The 17,280-nt window shown below is 36.2% G+C and overlaps 1 protein-coding gene across 1 annotated transcript in view; it reads right to left on the reverse strand.

Moving 5' to 3' along the window:
* The window catches only part of Apoltp (Apolipoprotein lipid transfer particle), a 62,820-nt gene that overhangs the window by 12,155 nt on the left and 33,385 nt on the right, over nt 1–17,280 (reverse strand). The window contains exons 41-61 of the mRNA XM_053764389.2: nt 16,542–16,700; nt 15,604–15,845; nt 14,447–14,558; nt 14,095–14,265; nt 13,369–13,511; nt 12,537–12,642; nt 12,060–12,190; nt 11,275–11,476; nt 10,508–10,728; nt 9,801–9,936; nt 8,988–9,248; nt 8,305–8,421; nt 7,559–7,804; nt 6,608–6,844; nt 5,577–5,909; nt 4,216–4,381; nt 2,561–3,491; nt 1,961–2,156; nt 1,371–1,504; nt 645–886; nt 90–181 (exon numbers count right to left, since the gene is read on the reverse strand). Of these exons, the coding sequence (XP_053620364.1) occupies nt 90–181; nt 645–886; nt 1,371–1,504; nt 1,961–2,156; nt 2,561–3,491; nt 4,216–4,381; nt 5,577–5,909; nt 6,608–6,844; nt 7,559–7,804; nt 8,305–8,421; nt 8,988–9,248; nt 9,801–9,936; nt 10,508–10,728; nt 11,275–11,476; nt 12,060–12,190; nt 12,537–12,642; nt 13,369–13,511; nt 14,095–14,265; nt 14,447–14,558; nt 15,604–15,845; nt 16,542–16,700 (4,578 nt within the window). The remainder of the gene's footprint in view (nt 1–89; nt 182–644; nt 887–1,370; nt 1,505–1,960; nt 2,157–2,560; nt 3,492–4,215; nt 4,382–5,576; nt 5,910–6,607; nt 6,845–7,558; nt 7,805–8,304; nt 8,422–8,987; nt 9,249–9,800; nt 9,937–10,507; nt 10,729–11,274; nt 11,477–12,059; nt 12,191–12,536; nt 12,643–13,368; nt 13,512–14,094; nt 14,266–14,446; nt 14,559–15,603; nt 15,846–16,541; nt 16,701–17,280) is intronic.

Genomic DNA, 17,280 nt, shown 5'->3' on the forward strand with positions numbered 1-17,280 from the left:
AACTAGCTGTGCCCCAGGGCTTCGGGGATATAATATTAGTAGGATGGTGAATATTAAAAACGTTAGGTATAAAGTTACAAACTACCCACCTTGCTGAGTAGAAAACTGCCAGCTTCGGAGATAGTGAACACTCGCTTGTCGAAAGTCACTAAAGTGCCTTGGCCCGTCATAACCGCCATGCCTGAGGAAAAAAAAATTGTAACTGTATATAACAACCAAATCCTTGATGTTCCACCGTATCACTTACCAGTATACAATGTAATAATGAATAGAATGTAAAAGTTCATGCGGTTAGGCACCATTCTACACTCCACGAGGGTTCGGGATCAACTGAGCCCCGCCTAAGAAGTACGGCACTTATTTAGCGTAGTGGGGAGACCCACCACGCTATATAAAGGCACAGATACACAACATTACTCATTGTCATTAAGTTTCTGACTACAGTTGGAATACGGATGAGATTTTCAATCTAATATTTATGTCTAAAAATGAAATATCTTTTAAATTAATCTTTAAACAAAGCCAATCCAAACCGCAGCCAGATATGTCTAAAAATAATTACAACCAACTCACCAGTAACTTTAGTCGAAAATGTTCATTATTATTTATATTTAAAAAAATATTAATTATTACCAATAACTTACCCGAAAATGGCGGTAGTATATTATTCAAATCCATATACGGTCTGATTTCGTAATAATAGGACCAAATAGTCCTGTTGGTCACCAGCCAGTCGTCCAAGAAATCCCTGACTGTTCTGTATTCGGATATTTCTGAGAAGTCTGGTGTTCTGTTGAACGCGTGCCATGACATGGGTAGCTTTTGTTCTAGAAGGATCTCTCCAACGCGCGGATCGAATATGAAGTTGGTTTTTGGTGTTCGATGCCTGTTTTCGAGATAATTTTAATAAGTGAGACGACTAGGGTTTACAATATTTAAAAAACCTATGTACAATTGTATTATAATAAAAACGCAAATAGATAATGTCAATAAATTAAAATGAATAAAATGCAACGAATGAAATATAAATATATTAAGACAAATCACACAGATTGAGTTAACCCCAAAGTAAGTTCTAGACTTGTGTTATGGGGTACTAACTCAACGATACTATATTTTATGACATATACATATATAGATAAACATCCAAGACCCGGGCCAATTAGAAAAAGATAATTTTCCATCGTGACCCGACCGGGGACCTCTCGGTTCAGAGGCAAGCACTTTACCACTTGAAATTGTCAATTAAATCAAAATAAATACATTGCAAATCACGACGTCGTGTGCGAAACAATGCTAATAAGGTTAATGATTGTTTTAATTTAATTTTTTAAGGAAATATAAAAATTAAAATGAGTAAAAGTACTCACAACTCCTCATACTGTAGCGCAGTCTTGGACATATCCGTAAGTTTCTGATATATGATCTCGCTTACTGTCGAAAACGCTTCCCCTATCAAGAAGTAGTCGTACCACCAGCGTAGACGCTCGTAGGCTTCGAGATACTGTAATTTTCAACTTAATTGTCACTATTTTTTAACTGTCACTATTTACATGGTATTTTGCTGTGTGAGGGATCAGACAGTGTACGAACATTGTGAATTGTGTGTTTTTTTTAAATTCTAGCTGCGCCCCGGATCTCTGCATGGGAATTTCGGGATAAAGGTACTGTATTATATCAGTGTACTAAATTTCATTGACATCGGTCTAATAGGTTTTGCGTGATTGAGTAACAAACATTCTAACTCGAATTTAAGGATCACATTTATAATATTAACGAGAAAAATTACATACTGTCGCAATGTTGAAAATTTTTCTTATTAAGTGTGTTTGTGTTACTATTGGAATATAACAGAACAATAAATAACAATATAGGATTTCTAGAAAATTCCGGCAAATGGATCTTCTCAGTTGGTCGGAGGGGAAAAACAAAAACTACATTATCAATTTAGCAGTCCTACCTTCTCCCTAATATAGACCACTTGCTTAGTCTTCAAGAATGTCTGCCAAGCACTCTTAAACTCAGCATACAGCTGAACCACTTCATCCTTAAACGGTATGTATTTCTCTAACTTGGCCCAGATATTGTCGAACAGTTTGCGACTGTACTTCTTTATATTTGTCAGGACGTCGTTGTTCATTAGATCCTTGTAGATCCTGGTGAATGATTAATTATAATGATGGACAGACATTTTTTTTCAGACATTACTTGCAATATTTCAGATAATTGGTCAAAATCACAAAAGAGAAAAAAAAGAATAACACACAACAATCAAAAAATTCTATAATTTTGTTAATGTAAACAATTGAAGATTCTTATTGAACATCGATCAAGTATATAACTATATTTGAACGATGTTATTGAACAAAATAATTGAAGAATTTGTTTCTTATGAGGAAAATTATTTACTTTCCATATTTTGAATTTCGAAATCCACATTTTGAAATAAGCGAATTTGAATTTGACGCTATTTGTCAAATTCAAATTAGTTTATTTTGTGAACACAGGTAAAATAGGCTGACATGTATTAAAAAAAAATATTTAAAGTTACATAACTCACTTGTCCATTTCCTGTCCGAAAGTGGACACATAGTTGAAATACGGCGAGTCCGTCAATTCTTGTGTTCTATTGTAGAAGAAATCCATCACACCGCGCCAAATTGTCACCACAAAAGATTCCGTGTAGTGCAACATTTTGAAGAACAACGGCTCTATAGATTTTAGTAATTCCTGCCAGTAATTCGACAATCTTGTAGTCGCGTTCACCCAAGTTTCTTCCCAATATTCCAACAACCTCATATGCATATCTCTGACGAAGTTGTCGTATTGCAAAATCATTGCTTCCAATCTATCTGAAACTAGTTCCATGAAATCTGCTTCTAAAGCTTTGTTAACAGACTCTAAAAAGTTTGAGTAAGCCTTTTTTATAGTTTCAGCTACGTATATCAAACTCTGTTTTATAGATTGACTTGTATTCCCCATCATGCCCCACATGTCATTAACTATACCAGGAAGACTCTCTAGATGGTTCCTTATGGCCATTTCGTCTAACACATAGTATGTAAATTCGACAATATCTTTGACATAAAAGTCATTTTTTCCATAAGATTCGTTCAAAAATCTCTCAAAATCATCCAAATCATCTTTGATTACATGTAGATCATTCAAATCATCTAAGAAATCTCTTATACGAGGTTTGGCATCGGACCAAATGTTTCTAAGCGCCAAATGAGCTTCCATAGGCATTTCTTTAATAATGACTAGAGTTTCGTTGACTTGCCCGTACATAGATTTTAATGTATAAACGAATTGGGACTTGACTTCGCTAAATATTTCAGGACGCCATATTATAGAACTGGTTAGGAGTCTAGAATGATTTAGGCGAATGTAAGACGCAAGATCGACTGTAGTGACGTCATCGAAGTCGCGCCAGGCATCAAGGCGAGCTGATCGCGTGTCTATAATTCGACCTATTAAGTGGTATGATATATCTGAAAAAAAAAAAACATGGAATCGTTCGATAGAAGACGGACTTTTTGAGACAACAATAATTTCAATCTAGAATATTTAGTAACAATTACACTTTAGAAAAAAAAATTGCAACAATAAATTACTTTAAGCTTAAAAGAAATTGTATTTTGTCCGCTTTTCATGAATAAAAAAATATTTACCATGGTCGGTGATATTAGTGTGCGCTATAAATAAATAAATAAACAAGAAAAAAGTATGAACTGTATTATATTTTACTGAACGATATTTCCTCGCTTACGATTGTGTGTTCCTCAAGGTACATACGTAGGTCCACTGCTTTTTAAAAAATGAAAATCAAACCATCGTTATTTTTCAAGTGTGCTACCAAATACGTAGGTGTTACTCTAGGCACAAACTTGGATCCACTGCTTTTTATAATCGAGCGTTTTGTACTCCACCGACCGCGGGCTCTCATTAGTATTTATTAAATTGTACCATACACAGTAATCAATTTAATTATCCTATTCAAAATAAATAAGTTAAGTACTGGTACAATTAATTTTATAAATGTTTAATTAAAGGAAAAAGATTATTTATAAAAAAAAAATGTCGGACACTAATGAAACGCTACACGCCGCGTTCAAACGCTCGTGAAATTCACCCTTTAGCTGATTTGTTCTCAAGGTGTTCCTCAAGGTTCAAACCTAGGTCCTCTGTTATTTATAAATATAAGAAAATACTTACCATCGGTACTATTGAAGTGCGCGACCAAAGACCTATCCTTCAGGGACAGGGTAGCCGCTCCAGTGTTGTTGCCCGTGGGTCGGTGGACTGAGGCTATGAGACGGTAGTACGGATACGTGAGGTCCCACGTTCCATTCGCTTTATGGTAGTAGGTCTCGTTTTGACGCTGGAAACACGATCATTATTAATTTGACATTTTGAATAATATTCACTACTAGAAAAATGAATTAAAAACCTTTATTGTATAGGTATAATAGATATCAACACTGTTAAAAATAATTGTTTTCGACATTTCTTCTCAGCAGTGGTCGTATTTAATCATATAATTTTAAAGACAAAATCAATGCCTATGTGCATGTGATAGTCAAATTTTTGCATATAAGAAAATGAAAACAATTCAGAACTTAAATTAATTGTGTACGTCATATTACTATATTTAATTTTACTATTCATTTTATCTCCGCATACTAACTGAAACATATCATTAAAACTAAATATAACATTAAATATATATTATGTATAATTCTTATCCTTATATGCCGCGTCTATCTGTCTGTTCGCGACAAATTCAAAAACTGAATGCACGTATTTTAATGCTGTTTTCACATATAGATAAGTGCGATTCCTGAAGAAATTTGAAGTCTATAATTTACTATGTTTTTATCTAAGCGAAGCTGGGTCATTAGTATAAAATAAAATAAATAAATAAATAAATAAATAGGGACAAATGACACAGATTGAGTTAGCCCCAAAGTAAGTTCGAAACTTGTGTTATGAGATACTAACTCAACGATACTATATTCTATAACATATACATATATAGATAAACATCCAAGACCCAGGTCAATCTGAAAAAGATCATTTTTCATGTTGACCTGACCGGGATTCGAACCCGGGAGCTCCACTGTAGCAGTCCGGCATGATGACCATTAAGCCACGGAGGTCGTCAAAGTATAACTACAATCCTTCTAATTATAAATACGAAACTTTGTGAGGATGTATATGTGTGTGTGTGTGTGTGTGTGTGTGTGTGTGTGTGTGTGTGTGTGTGTGTGTGTGTGTGTGTGTGTGTGTGTGTGTGTGTGTGTGTGTGTGTGTGTGTGTGTGCGTGTGTGTATGTTCGTTATTCTTTCATGCAAAATCTACTGGCCGGATTGTTATGAAATTTGGTACACGGGTAGAATATAATCATCTTCGAATGGAAGTTCGGAGGTCAGCATACGGAAACCCTCGCGGCTTTGGTAGAATATAACCTGGAATAACACATAGGGTACCTTTTATTCCCAAATTCCCACGGGAGCGAGGCCCCGGGGTGAATCTAGTACATTATATAAATATAACACTAGCAAAAACCAACTTACCTCCCATTTTACAGCGCTCCTATTCATATCTATCAGCAGTTTGTTCGACCTCAATTTCTCATACAGCAACGACTTCTGGAATCTGTAATAATTGTTGAAATAATACCATCGACTCTGTATATTGATGTCGGATTTCATGTCCAGATCCAAGTTAGTCGACGGATGGGTGCATTTGAGCGCGAATTTGTAGTTTCTGATTGGTCCGTTTGAGTTGTCCGTTAGTATGGACTTGAGTTTGAGATATTCGTTCTCGTAATCAGAGTATTGTAGCTCAAGAGACACGTTGGACATCACTGCCGGTGTGCTTAGATAGTTGCCCTTTAGGATTACGTCCTGAAAAAACAAGGTTTTGTAAAACAGTTACAACTGTTAATTTAATGTTAATTTTGTACTTTTGTGGAGAAAATAAATACATAAAACAAATATATCTCTGATCGTTACATATTTTCGGTCGCATTCGGGGCTGTGGAGCCGCGAAGACGTAAAGGCGTAAACAATAAATCTTACAATTTCTAAGATCGAGCTGTAATTTTACGACCGGCCGCCTGTCTGACTTCAACCCTCATTGGGAATGTTATTATACATTCTAAAAGTGGGTTGTGAAACAGACAAATCAGCATTATTCTGTTAAATCTTACAGATCCTATGTTGGTAGAGCTCTGACGGTTAACGCTTGTCTCTTGGAGATGGTAAATCTAAAGTAGAATTTTTACGATATACCTAAATGAGGGGTGTAAAAAGGGGTTTAAAGTTTCCTAAAAATTAAAAAAGGTGAATTTTACCTCTCTCTCATCTGAGCGTCTTCTCGGTTGCTTCTTAGGCCGTTGAGCGTCGGAGCCCAGTGCTTTACCCATATTTCTAAAAGAGGGTTGTGAAAGAGACAAATCAACATTCGACAACAGCTGATACCTTCTATTCGGAGGACTAAACAATATTCTAACTGAACTGTTGACTGAGAAACTAAAGAGTCGATCCCTTAAGTTTCTCACTATGATATCATTTATTTACCTGTCGCCATCTCATTCACTCACCTTTCTAAAAGAGGGATGTGAAAGAGACAAATCGACATTATGCTGACTGCCCTCATTATTCTGTGGACTATGCCACCTTCCCTTCAACTCCGCAGATTTATTCCCCCTCTGTAGGTCCCAAGTGAGCAACGCTCTGCCGTCTAAAGCCGTGTCCTGGAGATGATAGATGGCGTCAAGGCTGAATGAACGGAGCGGGTAGAATACGTTCATTTCTAATTGTTGGGATTCGATGTCATCCTGAAAGAAAACGTGTTGATACAAAAACCTCATTATTCGACAGATAATTTAATTCTACTAATATTACGTATGTATGTTTGTTACTATTTCACGCAAAATGTACTGGACGGATTGTTATGAAATTTCGTACACGGGCAGAAAATAACCTGGGATAACACATAGGGTACGTTTTATCCGTAAATTCTCACGAGAGCAAAGCCACAGGACGAAGCTAGTATAACTATAATTTTATAGAAGAGTTGATATTAATATTTTTGTAATTTATATCTTATTTCCACAAATAAAAGTTTACAATAATTTACGGCCTGTTTCATTACCTTTTGATAAAATCTTATATTGTAATCTGATAGATAAACTAACTGCTAGATAAAATTGCTTGGCCTGTTAACCGTATTCTACTTGTGAAATACAATTTGATAGCCTATATGATGATACTTTTTCAGCAAGCGGTGAAACAGGCCTTTAGTAACTAAAATCACCTTTTACGCATGTACTGACCGTATTTCGAAATTTCATATATATAAGAAATTATGTCACAAATAAATTTAGCGTGGCAATCTAAAAATTCTTCAAGGATTTCCATTTATTAGTACAAAAAAAATCTACTTCAACTTCTACATTTTCAAAAACATTTTATTAATTATATCATTCATTCCATTCACCTTAGCTGTTAGATTGAGGACTTTACTTAAATAAATCATGACAAAAACTCACCACGGTCATATTAGTGACATGTATATCGTAACTGATCCACACATCCTCAGCCCACTTCATTTTACTTGCTTGCTTCAACCTCTTATCCACAGCTTCGTAAACGTTCTCAAACGTCCAGGTCCTGTCTCCGTGTATAGCCGTAAATTTGAGATTCTTCCCGATATCGTATGTGTAAACGTCTAATTTTCCTGTTACGTTGAATTTTGTCGCGTTTGTCAGGTGGAATACCGTTGCTTGTTTTACGTCCTGTTGAGAAACACACGTTAAAGGTTTGAGTGTAAGCCGGTGATTGATAGTCGCGTGAAAACTTTTAAAGATTCCAAAATAAAATGTATCGCAGTTGGTAATATCACGTCTAACATTTGTCACCACAAGTAATTCATCCATAGCTAATACTCTTTGAACGATTTTACGAATGTTCAGCCATTAAGAGTCAGGGCTTAGAAGCCGCTTTTCTACTTTTTTATTTCCATTTTCTATTATAATAGTATAATATATATATATATAATAGTCAAACCATTGACACGCTTCCTTGATAACATGTTATGATAACGTCATCCGTTTACATTTTGTAAATGAGCAAATTTCTTAACTAGACAATTGATTAATAAAGTACATCTTAATGAATGGTTTTTAACTTCTTTTTGGCTATTAAAAATTTACAGATAAAAAATATGTACGAAGTCACAGATAAGAAATGAGTCAAAACAAGAATAAAGTGAGAAACGCTTGAGAAACCAACTTACAGTGTTGCCAGATTCATCATATTCGTGAAAGTACTTGACTCCAAGCGGCGTATGCGCATTTTCCACTTCGATGTTTGTCGTCGCGAGGTCTAGATTCCTTTCGCTCTTACCTAGGACCTGATTGTGAAAATAGAGATATAAATAAATAAATATATTAGAACAAATCACACAGATTGAGCTAGTCCCAAAGTAAGTTTGAGACTTGTGTTATGGGATAGCCAATCAGAAAAATATCATTTTTCCATCATGACCCGACCGGGGATCGAACCCGGGACCTTACCACTACGCCACCGAGGTCGTCATATCTATTTTAGAAAAAGAAATGCTTGCTGACTTGCTTTTGCCTGCGGTTCCTACAGGAATAGCATTTTTCTGAGATGAATTATACCCTATATCCTTCTCTGTACTCTTAGCTATAAATATGCAAGATTTCAAGAAGCTTGGTTCAGGAAAAAATAAACTTCTTTTAAACTTCCGCGTTGCATAATTATATACTAAACAACATGTTTTAAATGCGCACATACCTTTTATATTTAACAAGATCCGAAACTTCTGAGAAATAAAAAAGGTATGTGCGCGTTTAATATCTGTTGTTTAGTATATAAAAAACAAACTTATTACTTGTTTCACAAAAAATGTATATAAGAAATATCACATAATACAAATATACAGTTAAGACTTACCTGATTAAATGATGCCTTCACGAACCTCTCTCGATCGAAATCAACTGTCGCGTTACCATTGCTGCCTCCCTCGCTCTGTATGTAGTAATACTTTGTGCCGACCATGTGTTGAGTGTTCAATGGAACGGAAAGCGATATCACGCCGTGTTGGATGAAGCCGTTGTCTTGTTTGGTGTAGTGGTGGGTGTTGTTGACTGAAGATGTTTTGTTAGGCCAAAATAGTTCTACTTTGTTATCTGAGTACTCTTCTACGTTGTTGATCTGTGAGAAATGCGATGGTGTTTTGTTCTATGAGTAAATTTAATACCGTTTGTGAAATATATAGTGCAAATAAAATAATTTTAAGTCCAATCGAGAATTTTTCATTAATTTATTTAAAAAGAACTATTTAAAATTGGAATTAGATGAAAGATATCTCTCCGGGGTTTCTCCCTTAATCACTGAGTTATCGAGACCGATACCCACTTAGCCAAATTAAGAATCCTAGGTGAATAGCATTGTTTTTAACATTTTTAAGGTTACGTACGACAAAAGGCAAAAATAATTACGGAACCTTTAAATCTCTCTCATCCTCGCGTGTTCCTAGTTTCATCTTAGCGTGCTCCGGTTCAATTCTCAGCTGTGATACTCCGAAGCCCACTTAAATCTACTGCCGACTTCCAAAGCGCAGAACAATAAGAATCGACGCGGCGTAACAAACTTCAAGTAAGTTTAGTTCACTAGAATGTACGCAATCACATTCCATTAGATGGCGACTTGGATAAAATCGGACAAGAGAAACAAGAACACTCGATAATAAAGAGAAAGACTCACATCGAATATAGACTTGAGCCACGGCAGTCGCTGGAATGGTGTGCTGAGGTTAAAGTGTCCGTCTGTGTGTCTCACTCCGCCGTATCTGAGGTCCAACTCGCCGATCTGGCTGTGGCCTGGTTGGTACATCAAACCTCTGAAAACCATTTGAATTTAATCCATATATGATTCAGGACCTGTTTCATCGCTTGCCGATAAATCTATTTCTTTTTAACCTCCGACGCAAAAAGAGGGGTGTATAAGTTTGATCGTTTAGTCTGTCTGTGTACGTGGCACCGTAGCTCATCAACGGGTGAACCGATTTGGATGCGGTTTTTTTTATTTGACAGCAAATTTTTATGCGGTTGTTCTTAGATATGTTTGAACAAAATCGGTTCAACCGTTCAAAAGTTGTAGCGAAATTAATATTGAAAGTCGGGGGGTTTTTTTAATTTGTCTAACTAAGAAACTTGTTATTTATTAACTTTATTGATGCGGTGGTAAACCGAAAGATCATTGACAATCAACCAGAATGCAGGTTTTCTCAGGAAGTTTTCCTTCACTGTAAGCAAATGTTGGTCAATGAAACTACTAGACATGAGTCAGATTGGTATACAAACTCGTGTGGCGCGAAGGATTCGAACCTTTTGATTCACAGGCGGGTTTGTTAACCATTGGACCGCTACCGCTTAAACAATAACAGAATTTAATCAAGGCGAGAAACTTACTTGACAATATGGTATTTATGAACCAAATCCTCCTGATACGACCCTTTTAGTTTAAACGTATCATCTCCTTCATACAACGGCGATTTGAGCGTATAGTCTACGAAATGTGCCCCCGTCTGGTCCCATTTGTATAGGACTTTGTTGTCGACATTCTTGTGTAGGGAGTTCGAAGTCCAGGTTATTGTAGAGTTTGTGTCGAAACTCTCTGGTAGCATTAACACCTGAGAAACACATATGGACGGTACATTGAATCTTCCACAATCAACAGCACCACTAGTACTTTGGTTAGGTTAGGCTCTATTGACTGTGAGACCCAAAGAACTGTAATCTACTCTGATGAATTGGGTGCTAACCTGGGTCCCTTGCTTTCGAATTCTACTACACAGAACATATGCATTATTTGTATGCCAGGACTACATATATCACAAATAATGTCCAAGATAAAGAATGAGAAATTTGATCACAACACTACTCTTATAGTAGCCATAGGCAATAGTAAGAATGTGTCTTGTGGAGATTTATTAAACTGTAAAAATGTTCTGGCAGAAAATGAAAAATCGGGTGTTGGCCAAATAATTTTAGTTACGGGGTAGTCAGAGTCAAAACTTTCGAGACTCGAAAGCAACATTTAGAAGTATTATAGGTGGCTTATTGGTGGAGTAAGTATTAAGTTTATAAATCTTTTAATTTTTTTTTTATTGAGAACATTAAAGGTAAGAACTGCGAAATAAATTTGTAATGATTAATTTAGACTTGTACCAACATACCTTGCCACTAATACCGGTAATGATCTTCGTAACATCAGTCTTATACACTGCATCTAAAGTCCTCAAAGGAACAGTGTTGGTGCCTAGATCGCCAGCAATGGACAGCGTATGGACGTCGACATTCGGTTTTGGTAAGATAGCATTGATGATTAGATTGAGTTTGTTGCCCATTATGTAGCCGAAGGAAGCGTTGGCGCCGATTCTGTGGAAGGAAAATTATCTATTTACTAACTATTGAACGCGGCTCCACCCGCGGCAAAAAAAGTAGCTTTGTCACTTTCCAGTGTTCAAACTATCTCCATATAGAAAATCACCTTAATCCAATGCTCAGTTTTGACGTGAAAGACACTTTAATATTTAGTAGGTATTGAATTCTATTACATAATCGTACCATAAGACAAATAGGTGTATTTTTTCAAATGCTTAGACAAAAGAGGTTGAAGTATGTATAGTTTCAAACATCCTATTCATCAACATTTTAAAAGCCAAATTGCGTTCCGAAATCCTAATAAAACAAAACTTGTAAACCGTATGTTCTTTACATTTCATTTTTCGAGATACTCAAATATTTAAACTGAAATTATTCTTTTTCGAAATATATAACATTTTTTTGAAGCTAGTTTTTTTTCTCGAGTAACAGTGGAACATAAGGTAGTGGACTGGAATCACCAGAGCGGAACGCCTGTTTCGCCTGGTGATGGTCAGGGAGAAGTTTGCGGAACTGACGGCCAACCTCCAGTACAAGCACTACAACAAGAAGAAGAACAGTGGAATGAAACACTTACTGCCAAATTCGATCCAAGTCCATTCTGAATCCAGCGTGGGTCATCGGCAAATCCTTGACGGTGTTGTTGCCAAAGTAAATGTCCAGATCGATACTCTTCTGTTCATTTTCCACAGTTTGGTGACCGATTGCCTAAAACATCAATACATTATGAAATGAAACAACAAAAAGTGGGATCTTATAATTTTTTTTTTAACCTCACGTCTTTATGTTTCTCACTAGTGTTATAGTTCACTTAAAAAGCAGCGTAAAACTTTAGACTTGAGTTTCCAATTTGCAAGTTTTTGTGTGGAATAAAAAGATTTTTTTTTGCTATAGAACGGTAAACGATCGAGTAAGCAAGGAAGGTCATCTGATGGTATAATAAAGCTCCTTCATGCACTTCACGTCCTAATTTGTAATACGACATTAGAACCTTACAAAAAATGAGTCTATAAGTTCGTGAAACGTCGGCAATGATCTAATATTATTATATTACCTTAACAAAAAGATCTCCAAGCAAGAAACTCCACTTTAAGTCTCCGTCACCTTTCATATCTGGCACGCTGTAGTGACACAGAAGGAAACCAGTTTTCGGGGCGAATCTGTGAGAAACATTAAGAAAGTGAATTATGTACACATATAAAAAACAGAAAGCAGTATGCAATAAAAACAAGTACGCTACTAAGACTACAGAAGAGAAGTTGTGGCTCCTAGAATAGGAATAATAATATAACATATAAATAATAATATATAAGCACAAATCACACAGATTGAGTTAGCCCCAAAGTAAGTTCGAGACTTGTGTTATGGGATGCTAACTCAACGATATTATACTCTATAACATATACGTATATAGATGAACATCCAAGACCCAGGTCAATCTGAAAAATATAATTTTCCACGTTGACCTGACCGGGGATTGAACCCGGGACCTCCAGTGTAGCAGTCCGGCGTGATGACCATTAGGCCGCGGAGGTCGTTAAATAGTATAATATAATCTATTACATATCCTCTCACTGATCTTCTACATATACAGTCTCAAATACGTTGTCAGTTGATAAACAACAATAGCATTTCAGAAATAAGGTGGTAAAATATTACTCGAATCTCAATAAAAAATTTTTTTTTTTTGAACGCGGTCCCTGGGGTTCGGAGCGTCTCAGCCAAGAATCTTTCTCCGTCATAGACGACCTGAAGGGCAATTGCTGTGGCTTTCACCAAATACTAAATTAACATAATTTGTATTCTATTTGGACTCGGAAGAGGGAAGAGGGATAAGAAGCCGAGATACGCCAGGAATACGCGAGGTTGAGACAAAATATACTTACACAAAATCAGCATCGGCATTCAGAGTTTTTAACCTCGGCAAAGGTGTGGCTGCCTGCAACTTGATTGCTCGGTGTAGATTAGAATAGATATCTACGTGAGACTTCAGCGTTATAGGCTCCTTGCTTATTTGAGGAGAATCCACCTGAATTGGGAGTGAGAAATCTTGTGTAAGATATGGGAAATTATTTATTTCGTTGTATGTAAATCTATATTTTCTTATAAATTTTTACATAGTTAATAGTATTGTTAATGCGAAAGTCTGTCTGTGTGTCACGGTTTTACGACCAAACTGCTGGGCCTGAATTAAATATGAAATAAAATTGAATTTTATTTAAAATACAGTTATGTCATTATTACTATTTCAACTCCTGAAATTGAATAAATAAAGAATAAGTAAAAATATATTAGGACAAATCACACAGATTGAGCTAGCCCCAAAGAAGTTCGAGACTTGTGTTATGGGATACTAACTCAACGATACTATATTTTATAACAAATACATATATAAATAAACATCCAAGACCCGGGTCAATTAGAAAAAGATCATTTTCCATCATGACCCGACCGGGGATCGAACCTGGGACCACTCGGTTCAGTGGCAAGCACTTTACCACTGCGCCACCGAGGTCGTCGTTGAAAGAAAGGAACTATTTTTGTTACTTCGAGTGTAGTAAGACAACTCTCTATCTTATGATTAGCTACATAAGGGTGAAAATAGCACAAACCTTAAGTGACAAATCGGTATAATTGGCCTCAAACTCGGCCCTCGCTTGCATCGACAACATGATTCCTCCGGAACAAGTCGCGGACACAGAATACACAGTCTTTGTGTTTTCCATCTTAAGTTTCAGCGTAGTTTTCTCGGCTCCGCTTTTTGGTACTAGTGATACGATTACCTATAAAAAGAATTTCATTAATTGCTAAAAAATATATATCCAAAACAATGTTATATGTTAATTTTAAGTTTAAATAATCCGATTCGGATCACTGGTGCGTTGTCGACTTTTTAAGAAAGTGATAAGACTATTTTATAGAATTCTCTTACACAAAAGAGATGTAAAAAGAGAAACGACTCACCTCTAACGGCTCCTTATTGGTGACTCTTCCAGAAATATCATATTCGTTATTCTCAGTGATGAATGTACCTGTTATATTGTCACCTTTGAATTCGCTTATTATCTTCATTGCCCTGTAAAAAAATATATATAGTTACATAATATTTAACTTGCTGAGAAACGCGCCTGGCGTATTATACGAATATGATAAGTTTATTATATATATATATATATATATATATATATATATAATAAGATATTATATATATATATATATATATATATAATATCTTATTATGATTAATACATATTTTTAAGTTAGCGTTTGAAAATGAGAAAAGACAAAGTCATATCTTAGATAGATAGAGATAGATAGATAAACTGTTCATTTATATCGAGGACACACAATATACATTCATGATACAGTGAACCATTAAAATAAACGACAAATACACAAGAAACATTCTACATAACTATACAATCATGTGCCGCGGCGATATAAAATGGCAGTATCTCGTGCATATTCTGCTCGGCAAAGTGAGCAGGGCTCTGGTTTTTAGATACCACGGGGTTTCACGCATATCGGAGACGGTCGCGCCATTATAATTATATAATTAATGATACACATTTAACACATTTAAAATAATAACATTGCTAATATTATGAAGACAATAGGAGGTAGACTAAACGGATACGAATTCAATTTAACCCGAAACTAACTCAATAGCACCAGACAAATACAAGCCACTCGTCACACGCCACACAAAACGAGCAGACATCACCACTATCTCAAAAACGGCTCGTTGTGGCTTCGTAGTTTTTCATTTATTAACGGTATTTTGTTTGATTACATAAATTCATATTTAAAAAATGGTAAGCCCTTCTGGCATAATAGGGACCAACACTGTTTGAATTTCTTTCGGCATTTCTTCTCAGCAGCGGTCGTTCCGAAATGCTAGTAGTTTGTAGCTTTGGTAAACATCATTTAATTTAGAATATGATGTGAAAAAGTGCCTGTGAAGGCCTAATTTCTGAATAAAAGATTTGATTTCTTTTTGATTGAAAATAGAAGTGAGCAAAACAAAGTTAAACATCTTTCCCGTGGATCGATAAGGCGGCTATCTTCCATATGAAGATCTTATACACCACGGTGCCAAAGTTTTCATAAGAAAATCTCACCTGAACCCTTCATGAGGGCTAGAAACGGCAACACTAATGGCCGCCGGGCGTTGATCAGCTTTCACTGAGTAGTAGACATCGGAGCATGAGAAATCAGCAGTGACCGAGCGAGAAATGGACGTTTCGCTTTCGCTCTCGTCGGAGTACTGCAGCGCGAGCCGCGCGGGCGCGAGCGCGCGCGCCAGCGCCGCGTGCGCCGACACGCGGCCGCGCGCGCGCGACCACGCCGCCTCGCCGTGCAGCTGCAAGGGAGCATTGGCTACAAGTCTGTATATATATGTATGTTGGTCTGATTTTGATGAACCACGGTCCTTTGTAACAAGGTCCGAAACGTATGGAAAATAGAAAAGGTATGAACGTGTTTAATACTTGTTTTGAATATGATTTCATGAAATTCAAAAGGTATGTAGGATCTGTGTATAGATTTTTTTTAGTTCATGGGGCATCAAAATCGGTTAAGTAGTTTTTGAAGTGTTCACAATTTTGTAAATATTTATTGTGTTCGCAAGGTCCAAGTTCGTAGCGAACAACTTGTATTTAGAAACTAAACTTTGTCCATCTTTTACAATTTTTGTAATAAAATTATAAAAAAACATACTAGTCAATAATACAGTTTGTTCTTAGCCGAAAGGCCGAGAAGCGATGCCAATCTGGGGTAAACGATGTTGGTTTGACATTTACTTAGAAGATTTTCATACAGAATTAGTGAGAAACTGTCTGACTTGACCAAAATAAAGGAAAACAATAGATTAAAAAACTCCTTATTTTTTTCTGAATGAACTAGAGAAGTCAAACTGACTACAGCCGTTTTAAACTATATCAAAATATTCGAGAAACTATATTTTTGTAAAACAGTGCTCTATTCTACACCATTTGGTATACAAAATTTACCATGTCGTAAAAGAGTAAGTATAGTTTCTCACAGTATTAATACTTACGTAGTTATCATGGCTGCCCTGTATGATGCGCACGCCGCCAGATATAACATTCTCGCTGTCAGAAAAGTCCTTTTTGAACTCCAATTTGATGCAGTAGTCGTCCAGGAACGGAGACGTTAAGTTTAGACTTCCAGAAGTTTCGACGAAGGGATCGTCCAACTAAAAAAATATTTTTTTTACGTTAATTTTAATCGGTTCCATCAATTTGAGGTCAATTGACCCTACACGATATAGGGGACTAAATTTCGTTGACGGTCATGTAACGCTATGTATTAAAATATATATAAGTGAGAAAAAAGTTCTATACGTCATTGCACACACTGATTTCGAAGGCAATCGGTCATTCAAAACTTGGCATGAATATTCTACGAAAGGAGAATTAGCTTTTGCCCGTGACTGGGCTCGTGTGAAATTTTTCCTGTTTTTGTTTTTTCAGAAATGAAAGGTTTCTTATCTTATATGTTTTTACTCGTATTCAACATGTGTGCAAAATTTCAAAAATAATGGTTTAGCAGTTAAAGTGTAAACAATAAACTTTACCTAGGGTAATAAATAAATGGACAAAACTCACCGGCCCACACTAAGCACCAAGCTTGTATCTTGGGTCCGATGGACACAAACACAGAAACAGGCACAACACACCAAAAAACCGCAGTCAAATATTTGCGTAGATCACTAGTACAAATATATGTCTACACTGGGAATCGAACCCAGGACCTGCACAGATAGAGGACGGACT

Source organism: Plodia interpunctella, chromosome 25 (assembly GCF_027563975.2).
Source record: "Plodia interpunctella isolate USDA-ARS_2022_Savannah chromosome 25, ilPloInte3.2, whole genome shotgun sequence".
In the NCBI taxonomy this organism is placed as follows: domain Eukaryota; kingdom Metazoa; phylum Arthropoda; class Insecta; order Lepidoptera; family Pyralidae; genus Plodia; species Plodia interpunctella.